The sequence below is a fragment of the Mus musculus genome, chromosome 14 (assembly GCF_000001635.26).
Source record: "Mus musculus strain C57BL/6J chromosome 14, GRCm38.p6 C57BL/6J".
Lineage (NCBI taxonomy): Eukaryota > Metazoa > Chordata > Mammalia > Rodentia > Muridae > Mus > Mus musculus.
In genome coordinates this window covers 72678953-72701499 of record NC_000080.6, presented here as the reverse complement: position 1 = coordinate 72701499, position 22547 = coordinate 72678953, and the positions used below count along the sequence as shown (strand labels likewise).

Here is a 22547-nt window from a genome sequence, read left to right as displayed (position 1 = left end):
ACTCTTTCCTGGTTTTGACCCCGAGTAGCCCTGTTTCCAGTAGAGTGTTGTGATTGTGTACATTGTTCGTGTGTGAGTGTGTGTGTGTGTATTATATATGTTTTTGTATATTAGGTTTTCTAACTAGTGGACTGTGAACAGCACTGCTGTTACGGACAGTTTTGAACGGAAGGAGCAGAGAATCAGTATTTCAGGTGTTGTTGTTGGCAAGGACTCTGTATACCTACTGAAGCCAAGCTACAACAGGAGCAGAAAACAGCCATAGCTATATTATACAAAAATGAGTGTGGGTCTCTTCTAATTCAGCTGTATTTATGGAACAGGCATCAGGCCAGGTTTGACACCCAAGCCTTAGTTTGTTGACTCTTTGAATGCTACAAACTCTGTTCTTGGCTAGGACAATATTATTAATAAATAAGTTATTTATTGTTATAAATAAATAAGTGCTTTTTCTGCCTTGGGTGTTGTTCCAAACTTCACACATAGCTGCTTATTTGGTTCTCAAGCCATCTGAGTTAGATATCATTGCCACCATTTTTAAAATAAGGTAACTAGTATGCCCAAGACCATAGAGCTGTTTAGTGATAGACTTTGAGTACAGATGATGCTGGAACCTGGCCTTTTTGTTAATACCAGTTCTAATATGTTGCATCCCAGGAATGTAATGATTCAGTCTTAGGAGACATAGTCAATTAATTTACTATACAATTATTTACAATTATACTGATCTCTTTGGTGCTAAAAATGTTACTGTGCTGAATTCCAGGTATATAATGATTTACTTCTAGGAAATATTAATATAATTTGCCATATTTATGGATTTTAGGGACAATCATAATTATCTCTTTAGTGCTAAAATTTGTTTTCTTAAATTCAGTTACCAGTCCTAATAACTCACCATCAACAAGAAATAACCTTATAAAATTATTCTAGCAGGAACTTATATTGAATGCCATAGTGAAATACTAGAAGTACTTTTATTAAAAGATAGGAACATTATTAACATTGGTCCAAAACTCTTACCTGATTATTAAGAAACAAGAAAAATAACTTGTAATAGGAGAGTAGTACGTTATTATTTATAACTGAAATGATTGCAAACTTAGGAAATACAAAATAGGGCTGAGGGATGATTTAGCTTTAGAACACTTAACTATATAGCTGATGTTATGTGCTCTGTTCCCGGTAGCCCCGTCACCATCACCACCACCCTGACCACAGCAACGACAAAACGGAATTAGAAGAGAAGTGGTAAGACTAGACATCCTTTTCTTAAACATAGTGGCAAAGTATCTAGTTTCCTCATCTCTCTCTCTCTCCCTTTCCCCTCACTCTCTCTCCCTCTCCCTCTTTCCTCTCCCCCCCCTCTCTCTGTCTCTCACACACACACACACACACACACACACACACACACACACACACACACACACACACAGAGAGACACACAGATACACATGATAGTAAACTGAAAATTACTTAAAGGGTTTCAGTAAATATCTGGCTATGAGGTTAATTTACTAAAGTTTTTCTGTACCATCAGTGACTGACTTTTGAAGTAGTTAAGAAAAAGAGCAATTGTAAGTTATAAAATACTTTAAAATTGTAAAATGTGTAATAACTAAATGAAGAAAATATGATTAATGGAGAAAATTTTCTGAAATTAGTAACTCACTAATTACTACAAAGTGGCAGTTCTTAACCATATTAGTTTATAAAAATCATTATTTTAATTAGAAATTTAATGCCATTTTAAAATGACACTTGCAAAATTGAAGGTTGAAGATGGAGGAAGCTATAGAGGCACATAGCCAAATACAAGGGGGGCTTACTTATCAAAGGTAAAAATAAAATCTTTGTGAAGCTTTATATTTTTAAGATTTATTTGTTTTTATGTGTATGAGTGTTTTGACTGCATGTGTGTATGTGCACCAGATGTGTTCAGTGTCTGCAGAGTCTTTAAGAAGGCAAGAGATCCCTGGGAACTGGAGTTATGGTCAGTTATAAGCTGCCATATGGGTGTTAGGGCTTGAACCGAAATTTTCTTCAAAAGCAGTGAGTAATCGCAACCACTGAGCAACTCTTCAGCCCCTAAAAGTCTAACTTTGAAGCATTAAGAATCTGGGGTAGAGATAAGCATAATTATCAAAGGGACAGAATAAAATTCAAGAGAAAGAAAATATAGGGAACTATTGAGTAATGGAAAACTTAGCTTTTAATAGTGTAGGGAAGTCTTCCATACAGTTGGGTACTCTTAAGTTTCAAATGAACTTAAATATCCAAGAGGAAAAAAAAAAAAGACTAAATGTCAAAAATTTGGGGGGTAGTTTTTTAAAAAACCTTGGGGTGAAGACTGCCCACTTTTGGCATCATTTTAAAAAGGCAGTTAAGAGACTCGAATACAGTATTCACCAGGTAACAGAAAAAACACTGAAGCTTTATAAGTTTGCCTATAATTATTGTAACAAAGATAGCTTAGTAGAAAATAGGAAAAAATATGACCAATAAATTCATAGAAATAATAATGCAGAGATCTTGGGGCTGGAGAAATGGTTCTGTGGTTAAAAGCACTTGTTGCTCTTTCAGAGGAGCTGGGTTCCGCTTCCAGCCACATCATGGTGGTTCATAATCATCCATAGCTCCAGTTCCAGGAGATAGAACATCTTCTGCTGATCAGTCATGTATCAGGTGCAGATACGTACGTGCAGCCAAAACGGATCTTATAAACGATCTTATAAAAGATCTGGAGACAGCCACAGGAGGATTTTGAGAAATTTTGCTTAAAACCTCAGTGAGAGATGACTTAAAAACTTTGAAGTATAACTAGCAAATTATCGGGGAATTTTAGTAGTGTCAAACTGGAAAACATGCACTCAAGAATTACTGAACAGAGTATAAATAGGTTTTTTTTTTCTTTTTGAAGAAAGTAGCAGTTTCTGTCTACTTTTACCAGTACACTTTTGAATCATACCTATAATATAGAAATATTTTCATAGATTCCTGGAGAATGTTGATACTACATGGCTATAGCTGCAGAGGAAGGCAAACATAAATGAAAACTGCAAGTATGCCAGATGTGTTGGCAGGTGCCTTGAATCCCCACCCTAAGGAAGTAGAGGAAGTGGAATCTCTGTGAGTTCAAGGCCAGCATGGCCTTGTATAAGGAGACCTTGCCTAGAAAAGAAAAAAAAGAAGAGCTTGAGGCTGGAGAGAAGGCTCAGCAGTTACACATGTGTACTGATCTTGTAGAGACTCAGGTTCAATGCCCAGCTCTCATGGCAGGTGCTTTATAGCTACCGTGAACTCCAAATCCAGGAGATCCAGTGCCCTCTTTTCATTTCTGTGAGTATTGCACTCACAAGCATTGTACACATACATAAACACACACACACACACACACACACACACACACACACACACACACACGACACACAGACAAATCCTAAAAGCAGAATAAATTAAAAATAGAAGGTTAGGCACCACCAGATACATGGAATAGAGCTATGAAAGTAATTTTTAATGAAAATCTTCAAGATATTTTGCATGAAAAACCTAAGAGAGTCGTACATGTGACTTTATTTGTATAATAGCTGCTCCAGAATACCACTTGCACATGCAGAGGAAAAGGAGTGCTACCCACTGCAGTTGTGAAGCTTTAGAAGTGGAGTTTGGATTTGAGACAATAAAGAAAAAGTTATGCTTATATGTATATGTTTATGACAGCAGGTAAAGCCTTTGTGGTGTAACAAACCTGCTAACAAAAATGAAGACAGTTGGGTTTGGGCAATTCTGATCAGGCCTTTTCCAAATCATTTTCTTTATTGGGAAGTTTTAGTTTTTGTCCTTTCCTATGTATTTTTAAATAGTATTTTCTTTCACTTGCAAAAGCTTCCCAGTTGGTCTTTAAATTTATTCATAGTTTTAGAAATAACAATATCAAGGCCAATGGGATGGGTCAGCGAACAAAGACACTTGCTACTAAGCCTGCCTTCCCATATCAGTCTCTAATACACATGAAGTGAGTGGAAGGAGAGACTGACACACATACTCCCATGAACACACACATACATACCTGGCACCTGCAGGCACACATACACATATTATAATAAATAACAGGCTATTAAAGGCTAAGACTCAAAAACAAAATGTCAAAGGGAATAACAATTTCAATATAATGGTGTGTCTGAGCTGCAGTAAAGAAATAGGAATTACACTAGTGATTCTTAACATTTATAAGTTAACTGCTATCCAAATTAATCTTACTGTTTTTGTTTGTGTGTGTGTGTGTGATGTATGCATGTACTTACATGCCAGTACATGTGCAGAGGCAAGAGAATTCTGGGTGTTCTGCTCTGTTGCTCGCCACTTTTACTTCTTTGAGACACACTCTCATTGAATCTGGGGGTAGATTGGATAGCCAGAGGCCAGATGACAGGCCAGCAAGTCCACAGTCCTCCCATTCCTGCCTCCCCTGCTTTATCTTTTTAGATGTAATTCTTTTTTTTTTAATATTTTTTATTACATATTTTCCTCAATTACATTTCCAATGCTATCCCAAAAGTCCCCCACACCCCCCCCCCACTTCCCTACCCACCCATTCCCATTTTTTTGGCCCTGGCGTTCCCCTGTACTGGGACATATAAAGTTTGCGTGTCCAATGGGCCTCTCTTTCCAGTGATGGCCGACTAGGCCATCTTTTGATACATATGCAGCTAGAGTCAAGAGCTCCGGGGTACTGGTTAATTCATAATGTTGCTCCACCTATAGGGCTGCAGATCCCTTTAGCTCCTTGGCTACTTTCTCTAGCTCCTTTATTGGGAGCCCTGTGATCCATCCAATAGCTGACTGTGAGCATCCACTTCTGTGTTTGCTAGGCTCCGGCATAGTCTCACAAGAGACAGCTATATCAGGGTTTTCGATAAAATCTTGCTAGTGTATGCAATGGTGTCAGCGTTTGGAAGCTGATTATGGGGTGGATCCCTGGATATGGCAGTCTCTAGATGGTCCATCCTTTTGTCTCAGCTCCAAACTTTGTCTGTGTAACTCCTTCCATGGGTGTTTTGTTCCCAATTCTAAGGAGAGGCATAGTGTCCACACTTCGGTCTTCATTCTTCTTGATTTTCATGTGTTTAGCAAATTGTATCTTATATCTTGGGTATCCTAGGTTTTGGGCTAATATCCACTTATCAGTGAGTACATATTATGTGAGTTCCTTTGTGAATGTGTTACCTCACTCAGGATGATGCCCTCCAGGTCCATCCATTTGGCTAGGAATTTCATAAATTCATTCTTTTTAATAGCTGAGTAGTACTCCATTGTGTAAATGTACCACATTTTCTGTATCCATTCCTCTGTTGAGGGGCATCTGGGTTCTTTCCAGCTTCTGGCTATTACAAATAAGGCTGCTATGAACATAGTGGAGCATGTGTCCTTCTTACCGTTTGGGACATCTTCTGGATATATGCCCAGGAGAGAGGTATTGCTGGATCTTCCGGTAGTACTATGTCCAATTTTCTGAGGAACCGCCAGACTGATTTCCAGAGTGGTTGTACAAGCCTGCAATCCCACCAACAATGGAGGAGTGCTCCTCTTTCTCCACATCCTCGCCAGCATCTGCTGTCACCTGAATTTTTGATCTTAGCCATTCTGACTGGTGTGAGGTGGAATCTCAGGGTTGTTTTGATTTGCATTTCCCTGATGATTAAGGATGTTGAACATTTTTTCAGGTGCTTCTCTGCCATTCGGTGTTCCTCAGGTGAGAATTCTTTGTTCAGTTCTGAGCCCCATTTTTAATGGGGTTATTTGATTTTCTGAAGTCCACCTTCTTGAGTTCTTTATATATGTTGGATATTAGTCCCCTATCTGATTTAGGATAGGTAAAGATCCTTTCCCAATCTGTTGGTGGTCTTTTTGTCTTATTGACGGTGTCTTTTGCCTTGCAGAAGCTTTGGAGTTTCATGAGGTCCCATTTGTCAATTCTCATTCTTACAGCACAAGCCATTGCTGTTCTATTCAGGAATTTTCCCCCTGTGCCCATATCTTCGAGGCTTTTCCCCACTTTCTCCTCTATAAGTTTCAGTGTCTCTGGTTTTATGTGAAGTTCCTTGATCCACTTAGATTTGACTTTAGTACTAGGAGATAGGTATGGATCGATTTGCTTTCTTCTACATGATAACAACCAGTTGTGCCAGCACCATTTGTTGAAAATGCTGTCTTTCTTCCACTGGATGGTTTTAGCTCCCTTGTTGAAGATCAAGTGACCATAGGTGTGTGGGATGTAATCTTAGTTGTAGCTGTAGTTGAGCAGCAGAGTGGTTGTTTAGGCAGTGCACAGTCCTGGGTTCTATCACTACAGAAATTATAATTGTGAATGTTTTTCACCTTCCACATACCTCCATCTTTCATGTCATATGTGAAAAAGCTCCTCTTTCAAAGCTACTCCTAGGGATCAGGCAGGTAAGACAAGTTCTGCACCTCCAGAACTCTAAAGACAGCTGGTGTTAGAACTCTGGAGAGAAATCATTGTGTATTAAGAGTAAGGACAAGCTTTTTTGATAAACAGGATGGAGAGAAATGATGTGCTTATGGGAAATAACTTTTAGCCCAGGACTAGTTAGAGTTTTATAACAGAATTGGGAAAGCACTGCATTAAGTTACTGTGTTCTACTGAAAGGCTCTGTTCTGTTTCACAGAACATCAAAACAGGATTTTCCTGTGATAAAATTTGTTCTTTGCTAGTAATTGGTGAAGCTAACCATGTTAAGTATGCAAAGTTGCTCCAACTCTGCAGCATCTGCATCGATGTGCAAGCCATGATGCTGTGAGTAGAACTGCTAAGCAGTTAATGTGGTTAAAGAGGAGTCAGGTAGCACATGGTCTGGAACTTGAAATTCTATAAGACCAAAGTGAACGATCTATCACATAAAAAGTAATAACTTTTACAGAGGCCAATAAAATATCTGCAGATGAGAATAGAATTAACCCACGTGTAGTTACTTTTTGACTCTAGAAGTATCTCAGACGTCCTGCACACACCAAGACACCAGGGTCTAAGGGTTGAAGATAATGCTACTTAAAAAACATGTTTGGTTGTTGTTAAGTGGCCAATCTCAGTCTGTTACTGGGTTGGGCTTGCTCTTATTTCTATATTTTGTATCACATAGTTTTTATTTTTTTGTTTGTTTCTTTTTGAGACACAGGTTTTGCTGTGTATAGCCCAGGCTAGCCAGGAGTTTGCTGTGTAGCTTAGGATGGCCTCCATCTTACAATGATCTTATTGATTCTGCTTCCAGAGTGCTGGGCTTACAGTGTGTGCCACCATGCCCAGCTTACATTGCGCAGAGTGTCTCTATAATGGTGTGTGTGTATGTGTCTGTGTCTCTGTGTGTGTGTGTGTGTGTGTGTGTGTGTGTGTGTGTGCGTGTGTGTGCGTGCATGTGTGTGTGCATGTGTGTGCATGTGTGTGAAGCATTCTTTGGAATTAACTTTACTCTGAATCCAGATTTCATTATAGTGTGGCTTTGTTCTGGGGGAATGGGGACTGATTATATTTCCTGAATGTGTAATTAAATGCTGTTCACTAGATCAGACTAAGAAAAGTAGTAACAGTGCCTTTCAATACTGACCCCAAACTTCTGTTCCTTTGGGGATGAGGCCCACCCATCCTACCTGTTGTACCCATTTTTTTTTCCAGTAGTCAAGTGGAGCTGAATGTGATAAATATGTCATAAGAAATGTTTAGATTATTTATTAATAATCTATGAAACAATAATAGTAATAATGAATGTAGTTTAAAATACAATCTTTTAAACTTAAAAACCTTTACTGATTAAAGACACCACCCATTCCAAGACCAATTAAAGTGAGAACTAAGGATAGCTCTACACGTTACCAATTTTCACCCCTGTAGTTTGTACTTATGCTGCCTGTTTCATGCAGCCAGGTGTGCTAGAATCCTGAGTTAGAGGCCCCATGCAACCCCAGCTTAAGGTGACACATTTGAACAAAACTCATTCTGGAGGTTGCTAGTAATTTCAAGTCTTATACTGGAGTAAAAGCTATGGAATTGTGTCATTTATTCAAATAAGTAAATAGCTTTAGTTTTTCTTTTAGGTAAGGTCGAATCAAGAGCATGCTGATTTCCAAGAAATGAAGTCTGGCGTATACTCTTAAAAAATAATCATAATTTAAAGCATAGCCTGTTGCATGACCAAGACCCTTGGGGATTGGGGTAAAAAGGCACAAAGTCAAGGACACAGACTCTGGAAGTTGGGCAAGTGGCAAAACCAAACTCATTTATTACAGAAACTGGGCAAACCTTTATACCCCCCTCTCAGCATCTCATTGGCTCTCAAGTAGCCAGATATGAAACTATCTTTTTCTCAAAGGCTGGCTCCATTGCCTGGTCCAGCATCAATGGTCTCTAGTTGTCCTGAAAGATTCTAGGTTGGTTCAGGGAGGAAGTATCAGCAGCACATATGCCAGCATTGCGGCTGAGTTCCTCCTACAATAGCCATTTTGTCCTAGCAAATCTGATTACCATTCTACTGGCTATTGAGCACACTAAAAATGAGTCACAAATGTAGGTCCCTTGACATTAGAAAGTAAAAAGGATTGGATTTGCTTTTTGTCTTGAAACTACTAAAAACTAGACAAAAGGCCTGGAACAATATCACTTGAGACATTAGAATTCCACAAAAGAGGGAAAATAAAATAAGCCTGTGATTGGTTGAGCATTCTTGAGGTTGCCAGGTACAAAACAGTCAGGGCAACCCAAGTCTGTCCTGGCAGACTCTGACTTGAGATTAAGTTTCAGTCTAGGAAACCTATGAAGATTATAACGTGCCTGTCAAAGAACCTAAGATGGAAGAACTGCGTGGAAAACAAACTTTAAAAATCTGGAAGTGGTTCCCTTAAATAGTCAGCCAGAGTAGTAATAAATGGACACATTTGTCTATATCTCAAAGGAGACACCTAAATTGATCTTTCTGACCTAAGCTACTGCAGAGCTTGATAAAGCAAATGCTTCATTATTCAGAAGGCAGTTGACTACGGGGGCACTGAAAGCAAATCTGTACCTGAATAAGCAGTCCTATTCTGTAGTTGAGGGTGATCTGGAGTTCACTGTGTATGTAAGTCAGGTAGCCCGAAACTCATGGCAGTCTTCCTCTGTTAGCCTCTCACCTATTGAGATTATGTCATCTATTGCACTTGGCCATGTGGATTGTAAAGGACCAAGGACAAGAGGGACTACCAAGTGCCAGAGACTTACTATTGTTATAGCACCTGACACTACTAGAAGGGATGGATCACCTTGTCAGGTTGTGTGATTCTAGTAGGTCTGGAAAACAGAGCATTAAACCAAAGGTAATTATGCCTTTAGACCTTATGGTATTTGTACTGCTAGATTTTTAGAATTATATTTTGCTTTCCCCTTTCTGGACAGAACTTCTATATTCCATCATTATATTTGTAAGCACACAATTTAAAGGGGTTCACAAGTTCAAAGAAAAAGAATTATGTTGGAATAAGTCATGAGTTTCTCCCAATGATTGGTATAGGTGATGTTAATATGAAAATTTGAATTTTAGAGTTTATACTAAAACAAATTAATACTTTTTGGGACCATTGTGACAGAATGAAAAAGACATGAATTTGGGGAACAGGTAATGGCAGTGTTAAGTTTTGAATGTGTGTCTCCAAAATTCTGATTTGAATGCCTTAACCCTCAGTGTGATGATGTCAGGAGGCAGGGCTTTGGGAAGATAATGAGACCCAAGATGAGGTCATAAAGGTGGAGCATCCATAATGAAATTAATGTTCTTATAAGAGGAGGCACAGGTGCTTCCTCCCCCTCATTAGAGAAAACACGAAGAAGATGGCTGTCTGAAAGAGGAAGCAGGGCCTCTAAGAGCCAGCTAGCTAGTACATCACCTGACTTTGTAGCCTCCAAAACTGAGTAGTGTCTTTGAGCTACCCAGTGTGTTGGGTAGCTCATAGTGTTGCCTCACTATGACAGTTTGCAGTTTCTTAAACTGTTCTGAAAGCTCTCTGTTTCTGTGTAGAGTCCTCTGATGTGTGAACATTCATGTTAAATGTACTGCTATGTCTGTTTTATGCTTTTGCTATGTATGTACATATAGAAGAAACCCAGTGTCATGAAGCTTTCCTGTTTATTGTTGTCTAGGACTTAACTTTGATTCTTATTCTTAGATCTTTAACTTGCTAAGTTTTGTATGTGTTATAAGAGTCCAGTTTCACTCTGTGTGCGAATATCTCAGTTTCATGACCTCGTTGTTGAAGAAAATGTCCTTTCCCATCTTGTAGTCTTAGCACTCATAGAAGATTGACCATATGTTAGCTTATCTCTGAGGCCTATAGTTCATTGATCTAGTTGTCTTTTCCTATACCAGTACCTTATGTGTTATTACTGCATGGCTTTTTATATGTTTAAAGAATAGGAGGTATGAATCTTGCATCTCATTTCTCTTTCAAAGTTGTTTTGGCTATTTACAGTCCTTTGAAGTTCCATATGAATTTTAGGATCAACTTTTTCTACACCCTTAAAAAATGCTCTTTCATTGAATCTGCAGAACATTTGAAGAGTTTGGAAATCTTCAAAATAAATCTTTGAATAAATGAACATATAGTATTTTCTCCTTATTTGGATCTTTACCCTTTTCAGTGAAATATTATAGTTTCAGAGTACAAGTCTTACCTCCTTGGCTAAGTTTCTTTAAGTATATGTTTATTTGCTTGCTTGTTTGTTTATTATGTGTGTGCACATATGCATATGCCATCGTATATGTCTAGAGGTCAGAGGATCACTCAGGAGTCAGGTAGGGCTTTTCTTGTTTCTGTGGTTGTGCTCCTTACTCCAGGCCAGCTGGCCCAAGAGCTCCCAGGTGATTCCTATCTCTGTCTCCCATCTCAACATAAGTGTGCTGGGGTTATAGATGGGGCTACCCCTTCTGGCTTTTTATATGAGTTCTGGAGATTGAAGTAAGTGTCAGGCCTGCGTGACTCGTGCAGAATTACCTGCTGAGCTGTGTCCTCAGCCCCATCTTTATTCTTTTTGGTGCTACTGTAAATTGAATCTTGATTTCTTTTTCAGATTGTCCATTGTTAGTGTATAGTAACACAACTCATTTTTCTACATTGATTCTATATCCTGGAATTTTGGTAATTTTTTTTTATCAATCATAACTTTTGTGATCCTTACATTTTCTAGAAAAAATATGGTATCTGCAAATATCATCTTACTTTCGCCTTTAAATGCCTTTTTTTCCCCTTTCTTATATAGCTATTCTAGCTAGAACTTCTATAAGGTCATTGAATATATATGTCAAAAATTAGCGTCATTGTTAGGAAAAATAAAACTACAACCTTACTATAGTCTATTTCCATTTGAACATTGTAAATCCTTACAAAAATAATGTGTGTGATTGAAAATAAATCCAAACAACCTAATCCCAGAGACAAGTGCCAAAATAGCAAAACACACACACACACACACACACACACACACACACACACACACACAAACACACACACACACACAAAAGTCAAGGCAACATGACTCCTTAAAATTACTAATTAAATAGTAATTGACTTCAGTGAAAATGAATTAGATGAAAATTCAAAGTATTCAAAAGAATAATTATAAGAATGTTGAATGAAATCCAAGAGGATATGAATAAACTTCTTGATATATTTAGTCACTACAAACAGCTGGGTGAAATGAGGAAGTCAATACAGAATATGAAAGAGGAATTAAGTAGAGGTAGAAATACTGAAGAAAAGTTGAAAATTTGGAAATGAAAATGCCAATAAATGAAATAGTGGGAAACCTTACCAGTAGGATTAAATGGAAGTTAGTGTTAGAGCTTGATGACAGGCTAAGAGAATTAGAATACTCAATGACAAAATTGAAATAAAAAAGCATGAACATCATCTGAGATCTGTGGGAAACTATTAAAAGTCCAAATTTACAAATCATGGGTAGTATAGGACAAGAAAAATGAGCAAAAGGCAGAGACAATGTATTCAAGACAGTCGTGGGAAAATTTCCAAATCTAGTGAAGGAGGTGGCTATCCAATGTAGGCAGTATTTAGAAAACCAAATAAATAGGATCAAAAAAATAGAATGCCAAATCACACTCTGCCTAAAACAGCTAAGTATTCAGAACAGAGACTATTGAGAGCTGTCTGAGAGAAGCAGCAATCACTTATAAAGGCAAACCTATCAAGATAACAGTGGATATTCTAGTTAACTTTACAACTTGACACAACCTAGAATTAACCTGAGGGAAGAGTCTCAGTTGAAACATTCCTTAGATCAAATTGATATGTGGGATGTCTTGAGGCATTTTCTTTATTGTTAATTGACATAGAATGACCCAGTCCACAGTGGGTGGTACCATTCCCTAGGCAGTTGGTTCTTCTAGGCTATATAAGGAAACTAATTATGTGTGAGCATGAGACCAAGCAAGCAAATGAGCCAACATACAGCATGTCTCCATGATTTCTGCATCCTTTCTTGGCTGTGAGTGAATGTCTGGTTAGAGGTAATGCTCGTGTATGGAATAGCAAGCAGACCTGCCTTGAAGTTCATGTGAGTTTGTGCCCCGACTTCTCTCAGTAACCTGGAAGGATAAGTCAAATAAGTCTTTTCCTCCTGAAAGTTGCCTTTGTCTGTTTTTTATTACAGTAGCAGAAAGGAAACTTTAACGATGGATTTCTCAACAGAGGATCTAAAAGCTATGAGCTTTTAGAATAATATATACCAAGGTCTGAAAGACAATAGTTGCCAACCAAGATTTACTATACTCAGCAAAGGTACCCTTAAAAATTGAAGGAAAAAGTTTCTATGATCAAGAAATTAAAAAAAAAATAAATTCATGACTACTAACAAAACATTAGGGAAGATACTTATAAGGAATTATACTCTGAATGGTGAGAGACACATTCATGAAACTATAAGAGAGACTTTACTCACTAGGTTGGTAACCAAATGATTAGGAAAGTACCAGATATTATAAAAAAATAATAAAAGTACCCAAATGACAGGAGTTAATGCATACCTTACAATACTGAATGTTCCTAGTTCAATTTTCTGTGTAGAAGATAATGACCTATAGGTTGGATTAAAACACTGGACCCAAGCAGGATATGATAGTTCACACTTTAAATCCCATCACTCAGGAGGCAGAAGCAGAAGAGTTTTGTGAGTTCCATGGCAGCCAGGGCTACATAGAGAGACCTCTCAAGCAACAAAACAAGAACAAAGAAACCCAGACCCATCTATGTATAGTATATCAGAAACACATACAACTGTCAAAGGTAAGCACAGCCTTAGGTTAAAAGGGGAAAAGTATTCCAAGTAAGTGCATACAACTAGAAAGCAAGTGGGTATAGGAAGTAATATTACTGCGCAAAGACTTCAAACCAAAATTATGGTAAGGACAGTCATATTATTGAAGGGAACATCCCTCAAGAGGATATTTCAATTCTAAATGTACGTATGCTGAGTATGGATGTACCCCATTTTATAAGACAAACACTACTGAATATAAAGGCACAGATTGACTTCAGTACATGTCAGTAGGTTACTTGAGTATCCTACTCCAACAAAAATATCAACAGAGAAATAGAGTTAAATGATATTACAGATCAAATGGACTTAACAGACATCAACAGAATATTGTACCCAAACATTGCAGAATATACATTTTTTTTCTCAGAAGTTCATGGAACATGCATTGAAAGGGACCATATTTTAGAACACAAAGCGAGTCTAAAGAGTATAAGAAAATTGAAATACTTTCTTGTATTTTAACTGATTGCAGTTTAATAAAGCTAGAAATCAACAGCAAGAAAAATTACTGAACATACACAAAATCGTGGAGCAGCACAGTACTGAATGAATCATGTAAAAAATAAGGGAAATTAAAAAAACATCCTAGAGTTGAATGAAAAAAAAAAGCCACAAGATACAAGAACCTATGGAGACAATGAAAACATTTCTTTGGTTATGTGTGGTGGGTGGGTTCTGCACATTTGTGCAGTTGTACTTGTTCATGAGTATGCAATTGGGGGCTGGAGGCTGGCATCCAGGGCATCCAGTGTCCTGTCTTACCTTATCTCACCTTAATCTCCTGACCTTAGTTTTTGAGACAGGATCTCTCACTGAACCTGAACTAGCTGCTTTTGCCAGATTGGTTAACCAGGGAGCTGCTGGGATCTGCATCTACTTGTCTTTGTTCCCCAGTGTAAGGTTACTCGATACATTGCCATGCTTGGCTTTCAGGTGGGTGCTGGGGATCTAAACCCATGGCCTTATGCTTGTTCAGCAAGCATTGTCTCACTGACCCATGTCCCAGCTCCTAATCACAACATTTCAAAGAGAAATTTATAGCTAGACACTTATATATTAAAAATTAAATCTGAGACATACCAAATAATTTATTTAACATTTTTAAAATTCTGTTTTATGTGTATGAGTGCTTATCTGCAGGTATATGGATGTGTCCCATGTGCATGCCTGGTGCTTATAGAGGTCAGAAGAGGGTGTCAGATCCCCCTGAAGCTAAAATGATGATCATTGTGAGCCACCATGTAGGTGCTGAGAATGAATAGTCAGCATTGTTAACCCTTGAACTGTCTCTTCAGCTTCAGTTGAGTTTTGCATCTCAAGATCTTAGAAAAATAAGAACAAATATAAAGTTAGCGAATATTGGAATGATAGCAAAGATTAGGCAAGAAATAATGAAATGGAAGCAAAAAGAACAATACAAAAAATGAAATGGCTGGTTGGATGTTCATCATATTAAGCAATATACACCAGACTCAGAGTGACAAGTATTTTCTCTCACTTGTGGATCTAGAACAACAAAACATATATTTATTACTATGTATGTGATATGTATCTACCATGTATGTGAACACACATGCATGAGTGAACGGCATGAAAGCAGAAGAGACACATGGAGAGGAAGAGTTAGAATACCTGTGGGAAAAGGAGGAAGTGTAAGTCGAGACAGTATAGGGAATAAATATATATGGTCAAAGTATATGAAATAACTTGAAAGAAGTTGCCTTTGTGAAACAGAACTATATATAATAAGTATAATAGCAATATAATAAGGGAAATATTTGAAATAAGTATTTATAGAAATGGGCATTCTTGTCTTTTCCTGATCTTGAAGAAAAACTTCCAGGCTTAGTTATTACATATAATCTTCCCTGTGGTTTTTTATATATAGTCTTTATTTTTTTTGCTTTCAGTTTTTATCTTTTTCATGAATGAGTATTGAATTTATTGAATGGTTTTACTAGACAGTTTGAGATGATGTGGTCTTTAACTTTCAAAGATTATTGTATTGAAAAAATGTACAGAACAGTACATGAAAGATGAACATGTAGTGTTTACAATTTAGTAGTTGTGGTCCATTTAACAGCTCCTGGGTCAAGTCACAGAGCAGAGTCAGCATCCCAGAAACTGTTACCTGCCCCCATCTTTAACTCCCCAGAGGCAACCAGTGTGTTGATTTAACAATAAATTGTGTTTGAGCTTTCTTCAAAGTTGAACAGTATGTATTCTCTTTGTTTTTCACTCACATTGTATTTGAGAAATTTTACTCCCTGTTCTCTGAATTGACAGTTTATTATTTTCTTTGGTTTATATAGTTATTGAATAGATTGGTTGATTTCTAAGGGGCATTAGGTTGTCTCTGGTTTTAAAGGACTATTAAATCAAGTTGCTACAAACTCATATACTTACATGTGTGTTGGTCCACTTATATTTCAATAAGTGCATGCATTACTTTTGGGCATCTGTTGTGAGTCTTTGTGGTCAGAGCATAAACAGCATCCACTACATGTATGTGCCCAGCTTTGGTAGATAGGACTGTGGATCTAAGTGGTAGTGCCTGCCTCACTTGGCCTGGCTTCAAACCCTAGCATGAGAAACAAACTTTGATAGATTCTAGAAGAGTTTTTTCAAAATGATTGTAGGACTTTGTTAGTTACTGATTGCTATTTTGTTAGTTTCAATGCCACTTGACATAGTCAGTCTTAGACAGGTTTTCTCCTCCTAAGGGTGCCCACCCAGTCATATGCCATTCCAAGTTCAAATTAATTTTCCAAACCAATATATGATTTTGAGAATATTTTGTTTATTGGTACTTTGAATTCCTTCAGTTGTCTGTGGTGTAACTCAGTCCTCAGTCCACACACACACAAAAAGGAAAAAGAGAAGAGAAATGAGTGCAGTGAGGAGGAGGAGGAGCTTGTGGCCTTGTGGACCCAGGGGACCATAGCAGAGGAGGGTTGGAGTCTACCTGCATGACACCGAGAGGCTGTCTGTTAATGAAATACAAGTTCATTGCTATTATAACAAGGAGAAGGGGGAGGGAGGGGTGAAGGAAGAAAAAGAAAGAGGAAGCGGGGAACAAAAATGAAGTACTTACACACTCTCTTTAATTGGGAGTTTACTTCCTGAAAGTGTCTGCTCTTACATAATAAAATTGTGAGATTTGCAAGAGTCAAAATAACATAAAGATTCTTTGCCGCCTTAAAATTCTTTGTAAATTCCACAGAGAAATTATTTGATGTGATTCACAGTATTACGTTTTGTCAGTCTTTTAATAGTTTAGTAATGTACATTATGGCAGAAGTTAATGTGTTCATATGCATGTGTATGTAGTATAAACACTGTCTAAGTGGTGTGCCTTTCCATGAGTCAGCTAATCATATACAGTGTTCTCTATTGCCATTTTTAGTGTGAAATCATCAATAAGTACCTGTGTTGAATGCATTTTAAGAGTCTCAGCACTTTCTAATACAGCTAAACAGAAAATTGTTGTCAAGTTGAGTCAACTTCTATGGGAGTTTCTATGCAGATTCAACATTTTAAAATAGTGTGAATTTCATCTTTGAAAATTGAATGTCTTGTCCCTTAGCACTGACTTGGTGAATGTGACAGGCATCCAGAAATGACTCCATAAAGCTCAGCGTCGACTTAGTAGCACGTGTGACTGTGGTCATTTTGCTCAGTTTGCTGATGTTTATTGGTTCATGCAGTATAAACTAATCCTACCATCCCACCTTGCCGTATGAGTGCTAGTACACCCTTTCATTCACATAAGATTCATTGTGCTGTACAGTTGTTCTCAGAGCAGATGAATGGATACTGGAAGAGCTTAAAACTTAAAATTTGAAGGCTCTTGCCCTGATCCTGAACAACTCCCCCCTCCCCCTTAAACTGTGTTACTTTGTGTGAGGATTCAGTAGAAAATCATGATTCTTTTTGTATAGTGCCTCAAGGCAAACAGGACGATGAGGGAGATTGAGCCTTTGTAATTTTACCTTGTCAGCTCAAAGAAAAGTGTCAGAGGTACGGTTACCTCATTCAGCCATTGCAGCTTGATGTCTTTCAGGATGTAGATTGAATAGTGATGAGTAAATTAAATTCCCTATCTAGGAATGGAAGGATGGAGATGCAGAAAGTGTAAATAGAGCTTCTGGTATTAGCGTTAGGTTGAGGATAACTAATAGTTACCTTGGTTGGGTTGTATGAAATACATTTTCCCAAGTAGTTGATTGAAAAAGAAGTCAGGTGATCTTTTTGGTCTTCCTTGGACAGTTTGTTTGTTAGTGAGGCAATTCCTGATTGTATTTTAATGTATTTTCTGGATGTATACTTCAGTGGTTATGTCTTTTTGTTTTGCAGAGTTGGAGGGCTTTCCGGTATATTGATGCCTTATTGATAATGGCAGAACACCCGCCTTTGCTAGACACAGCTCAGATTTTAAGTAGCGACATCTCTCTTCTGTCTGCCCCTATTGTAAGTGCAGATGGAACACAACAGGTAAGGAAACAGAAATATGTTTTACCTCATGTCTTTGTCATTGTGGATTTTTTAGCCTAAAGGGCTGCTGTCTTTGCTATTGAATAACCAGTAGAAGTAGGCTTTTGTTTTTGCTTTCCCCTAGGAAAGTTTTGTCTTGGTTTTTGTTTTCATATGTGCTCACACACCTTCTTAAGCTTCACCTTCTTTTTGCTGACTTGCTTTTCAGGGTCAGATGGAAGTCCTGTAAGGTTTTATTTTCCCCCACACTAATCACAGCTGTGGCAGATACTTATGTACTTTCATGAGTCCCTGATAGATTTTTGTTAACATATGTTGCCTGAGGCCAGTCACTGACTTCAATATGAATCTATTAATGAGTTAACCACAGCATATTGCCCTGGTTGCCTGGTAATAACTGTATTCTGTTGCCCTGGTTGCCTGGTAATAACTGTATTCTGTTGCCCTGGTTGCCTGTTAATAACTGTATTCTGTTGCCCTGGTTGCCTGTTAATAACTGTATTCTGTTGCCCTGGTTGCCTGTTAATAACTGTATTCTGTTGCCCTGGTTGCCTGTTAATAACTGTATTCTGTTGCCCTGGTTGCCTGGTAATAACTGTATTCTGTTGCCCTGGTTGCCTGGTAATAACTGTATTCTGTTGCCCTGGTTGCCTGTTAATAACTGTATTCTGTTGCCCTGGTTGCCTGGTAATAACTGTATTCTGTTGCCCTGGTTGCCTGGTAATAACTGTATTCTGTTGCCCTGGTTGCCTGTTAATAACTGTATTCTGTTGCCCTGGTTGCCTGTTAATAACTGTATTCTGTTGCCCTGGTTGCCTGGTAATAACTGTATTCTGTTGCCCTGGTTGCCTGGTAATAACTGTATTCTTCTGTTGCCCTGGTTGCCTGGTAATAACTGTATTCTGTTGCCCTGGTTGCCTGGTAATAACTGTATTCTGTTGCCCTGGTTGCCTGTTAATAACTGTATTCTGTTGCCCTGGTTGCCTGGTAATAACTGTATTCTGTTGCCCTGGTTGCCTGGTAATAACTGTATTCTGTTGCCCTGGTTGCCTGGTAATAACTGTATTCTGTTGCCCTGGTTGCCTGTTAATAACTGTATTCTGTTGCCCTGGTTGCCTGGTAATAACTGTATTCTGTTGCCCTGGTTGCCTGTTAATAACTGTATTCTGTTGCCCTGGTTGCCTGGTAATAACTGTATTCTGTTGCCCTGGTTGCCTGGTAATAACTGTATTCTGTTGCCCTGGTTGCCTGGTAATAACTGTATTCTTCTGTTGCCCTGGTTGCCTGGTAATAACTGTATTCTGTTGCCCTGGTTGCCTGGTAATAACTATATTCTGTTGCCCTGGTTGCCTGGTAATAACTGTATTCTGTTGCCCTGGTTGCCTGGTAATAACTGTATTCTGTTGCCCTGGTTGCCTGGTAATAACTGTATTCTTCTGTTGCCCTGGTTGCCTGGTAATAACTGTATTCTGTTGCCCTGGTTGCCTGGTAATAACTGTATTCTGTGGAGAGAAGACACACTACCAGGCTGAGCCATAACCACAAAGACTTAGGTCTTGTTTTTCTTCTCTCAAAAAGGAGATTTTACTGGTAAAGTTCCATAGAATCTGAGGCTGTGAATAGCAGCAGTAGTACAAATGGCTGTTGAGAACAGCACACACTAAAGCATTAATCTGGGATGGTGGTCCAATAGCTGTGGTAGAATATATAAAACCATACAGCATAGGCTGGAGAGATGACACAGCCATTTAGAGCACTTACTTTTCTTGAAGAGGGTCCAGGTTCAGTTCCCACCATTCCATATAGTAGCTTTCAACTGTCCTTAGTCCCAGTGTCCTGGGCTTTGGGATATCAGGCACACATACACAGTGCACTTACATATATACACACAAAACACTCATATGCATAAAATTAAATCTTAAAAAATGTACAGCAGATAATAATTGAAGATAAACAGACAATAAAGGTGACAGTGTATGTTGTTAATACTGGTTCAAAACCTGACTAAGTCAGAGCTTGCCTGCGAGACGAGGCATCAGTAGGTGCCTGGAAAAGGAGCACACTACAGACAGAGGAGCATGCATGCAGGAATGGTGTGGGAATTCCAAGGCAACAGATACTCTCTTCTGTTGTCTTGACTTTCTCAGTCAAGTTTTTCTTGTATCTCTTGGAATCAAATTAACTTTCTTATGTTTGATTACTAAGATTACCTCTCCCTCAGAAATGCTTTTATCTACCTCTGTGTTGTATTGGCTGTAGTGGGCTTAGCTGACGGATTGCAGAGGACTCTTTTGACATATAGTGCAGCTTTTACAGAAACAGTGACAGGCATTTCTTATCCCTATCATGGCTGCTGAACCTGTTTTGGTTTTGCCTTCTTTCTAGTAAGTTTTTGTTTTTGGTTTTTGTGACACGGTCTCACTGTGTAGCTTGGAGTGCCCTAGAACTTGCTATGTAGACCTGGCCATCTGATTATTCATAGAGATCTCTCAGCCTGTACCTCCCAAGTGCTGAAATTGAAGGTGTGTACTACTACACCCAGTTATTAATAGATTGTGTTAGTTTAATAATTTTATTCATTTGAAATTGTAATATTGATATATCATTTCCCCCTTTTTTCCCTCTCACACACCCCTTCCCCCTCTTGCTGTCTTTTTTTTTTTAATTTTTTTTATTATGTATTTTCCTCAATTACATTTCCAATGCTATCCCAAAAGTCCCCCATACCCTCCCCCTCCACTCCTCTACCCACCCATTCCCACTTTTTGGCCCTGGCGTTCCCCTGTACTGGGGCATATAAAATTTGTGAGTCCAATGGGCCTCTCTTTCCAGTGATGGCTGACTAGGCCATCTTTTGATACATATGCAGCTAGAGTCAAGAGCTCCGGGGTACTGGTTAGTTCATAATGTTGTTCCACCTACAGGGTTGCAGATCCCTTTAGCTCCTTGGGTACTCTCTCTAGCTCCTCCATTGGGAGCCCTGTGATCCATCCAATAGCTGACTGTGAGCATCCACTTCTTTGTTTGCTAGGCCCCAACCTAGTCTCACAAGAGACAGCTATATCAGGGTCCTTTCAGCAAAATCTTGCTAGTGTATGCAATGGTGTCATCGTTTAGAGGCTAATTATGGGATGGAACCCTGGATATGGCAGTCTCTAGATGGTCCATCCTTTTGTCTCAGCTCCAAACTTTGTCTGTGTAACTCCTTCCATGGGTGATTGTTTCCAATTCTAAGAAGGGGCAAAGTGTCCACACTTTGGTCTTTGTTCTTCTTCAGTTTCATGTGTTTTACAAATTGTCTCTTATATCTCGAGTATACTAAGTTTCTGGGCTAATATCCACTTATCAGTGAGTACATATCATTTGAGTTCTTTTGTGATTGTGTTACCTCACTCAGGATGATGCCCTCCAGGTCCAACCATTTGCCTAGGAATTTCATAAATTCATTCCTTTTAATAGCTGAGTAGTACTCCATTGTGTAAATGTACCACATTTTTTTGTATCCATTCCTCTGTTGAGGGGCATCTGGGTTCTTTCCAGCTTCTGGCTATTATAAATAAGGCTCTTGCTGTCTTTCAAAGTCATGCCTTTTATTGTTAAATGTGTGAAACTACACACACAGAGACATGTACACACTGATCAGTCTGTATTATGTTGTCTGTATGGATATGACTTCAGGGCTGACAGGCTGACCACTTGATTGCTGGATAACCTATTGGGGAAGTCTTCTTGGAGGAGACTTATCCCCGACTAGGCATTCCCAGTCCTTGCCCATAGATCTTTGGCTGTGGCGGGGGGGGGGGCGGGGGGGCTGGAGGGGGACCTCTTGCTTTCCCCTGCTGTTTGATTGGTGTTGTCATTGTTCGGGTCCTGTTTAGGAAGCCACATTGGTGAGATTTGATGAATGTAGTCTCCCTGGCGCTTATTTCTAGGAGACACAGTTTCACAACAACCTTCCTATTTCTGCTCTCACCCTCCCTCTGCCCCCTTTTTACATAATGATCCCTGTGCATTAGGTTGGGAAGTTGTGCTCTAGATATATCAGTAGGGAACGGGTATCACATGACTAATCTCTGCTTCTCTGCATTTTGATCTGTGTGGTTTTATGTAATAGTCTCTTATTTGTTTCAAAGAGAACTTTCTTTAATGAGGGTTTTTTTTTGTTGTTGTTGTTTTTTTTAATACTATTAGGCTTGTAGGAAAAATTGAGTGACTATATGGAGAATTCTAATATACCATCTTCTCAGTGATTTCCTCCATTATCACATTAGTGTTAAATATTAATACATAAATTACAACCAAAATGATATCACTAATTAATATAATCTAATGAGCCACTATCTTATGTGTAGTCCTTCAGCTACCAAAACATTATGATTCGGTGAATGTCAGTGTTAAGCTTTCTGCTCAGTGTTCTATAGCCTGTGAGTTTTGCCATGTGTATACACTATACTTACATTATCATATATGGAATGACTTCCCAACTACAAAAAGTCCCATGTTTCCTCTGTTCATCTCCTTCACTGTCCTTGGAGGTTTTGCAGCCATGGTTTTCCTCCTGTCTTCTGTACTTTTATCTCTCCTGGATGCCATGTAATTGAATTCACAGTGTAGGTTTTTTCACATTGGTTACTCTGACTTCGCAATATAGTTTGGACAGTGTCTGGTCATGGTTTAATGG

The 22547-nt window shown here is 38.6% G+C and overlaps 1 protein-coding gene across 5 annotated transcripts in view; it reads left to right on the top strand.

The window, feature by feature from the left end:
* Positions 1-22547, top strand: part of Fndc3a (fibronectin type III domain containing 3A) — a 172754-nt gene that overhangs the window by 9202 nt on the left and 141005 nt on the right. For 4 of the 5 annotated variants that reach the window (XM_006519115.4, XM_006519116.4, XM_030247857.1 and 1 more), the window contains exon 2: positions 17729-17866. The exons of the other annotated variant lie outside the window; for it this stretch is intronic. In XM_006519115.4, the coding sequence (XP_006519178.2) occupies positions 17768-17866 (99 nt within the window). In that variant the 5' untranslated portion in view covers positions 17729-17767. The remainder of the gene's footprint in view (positions 1-17728; positions 17867-22547) is intronic. 5 annotated transcript variants of the gene reach the window in all.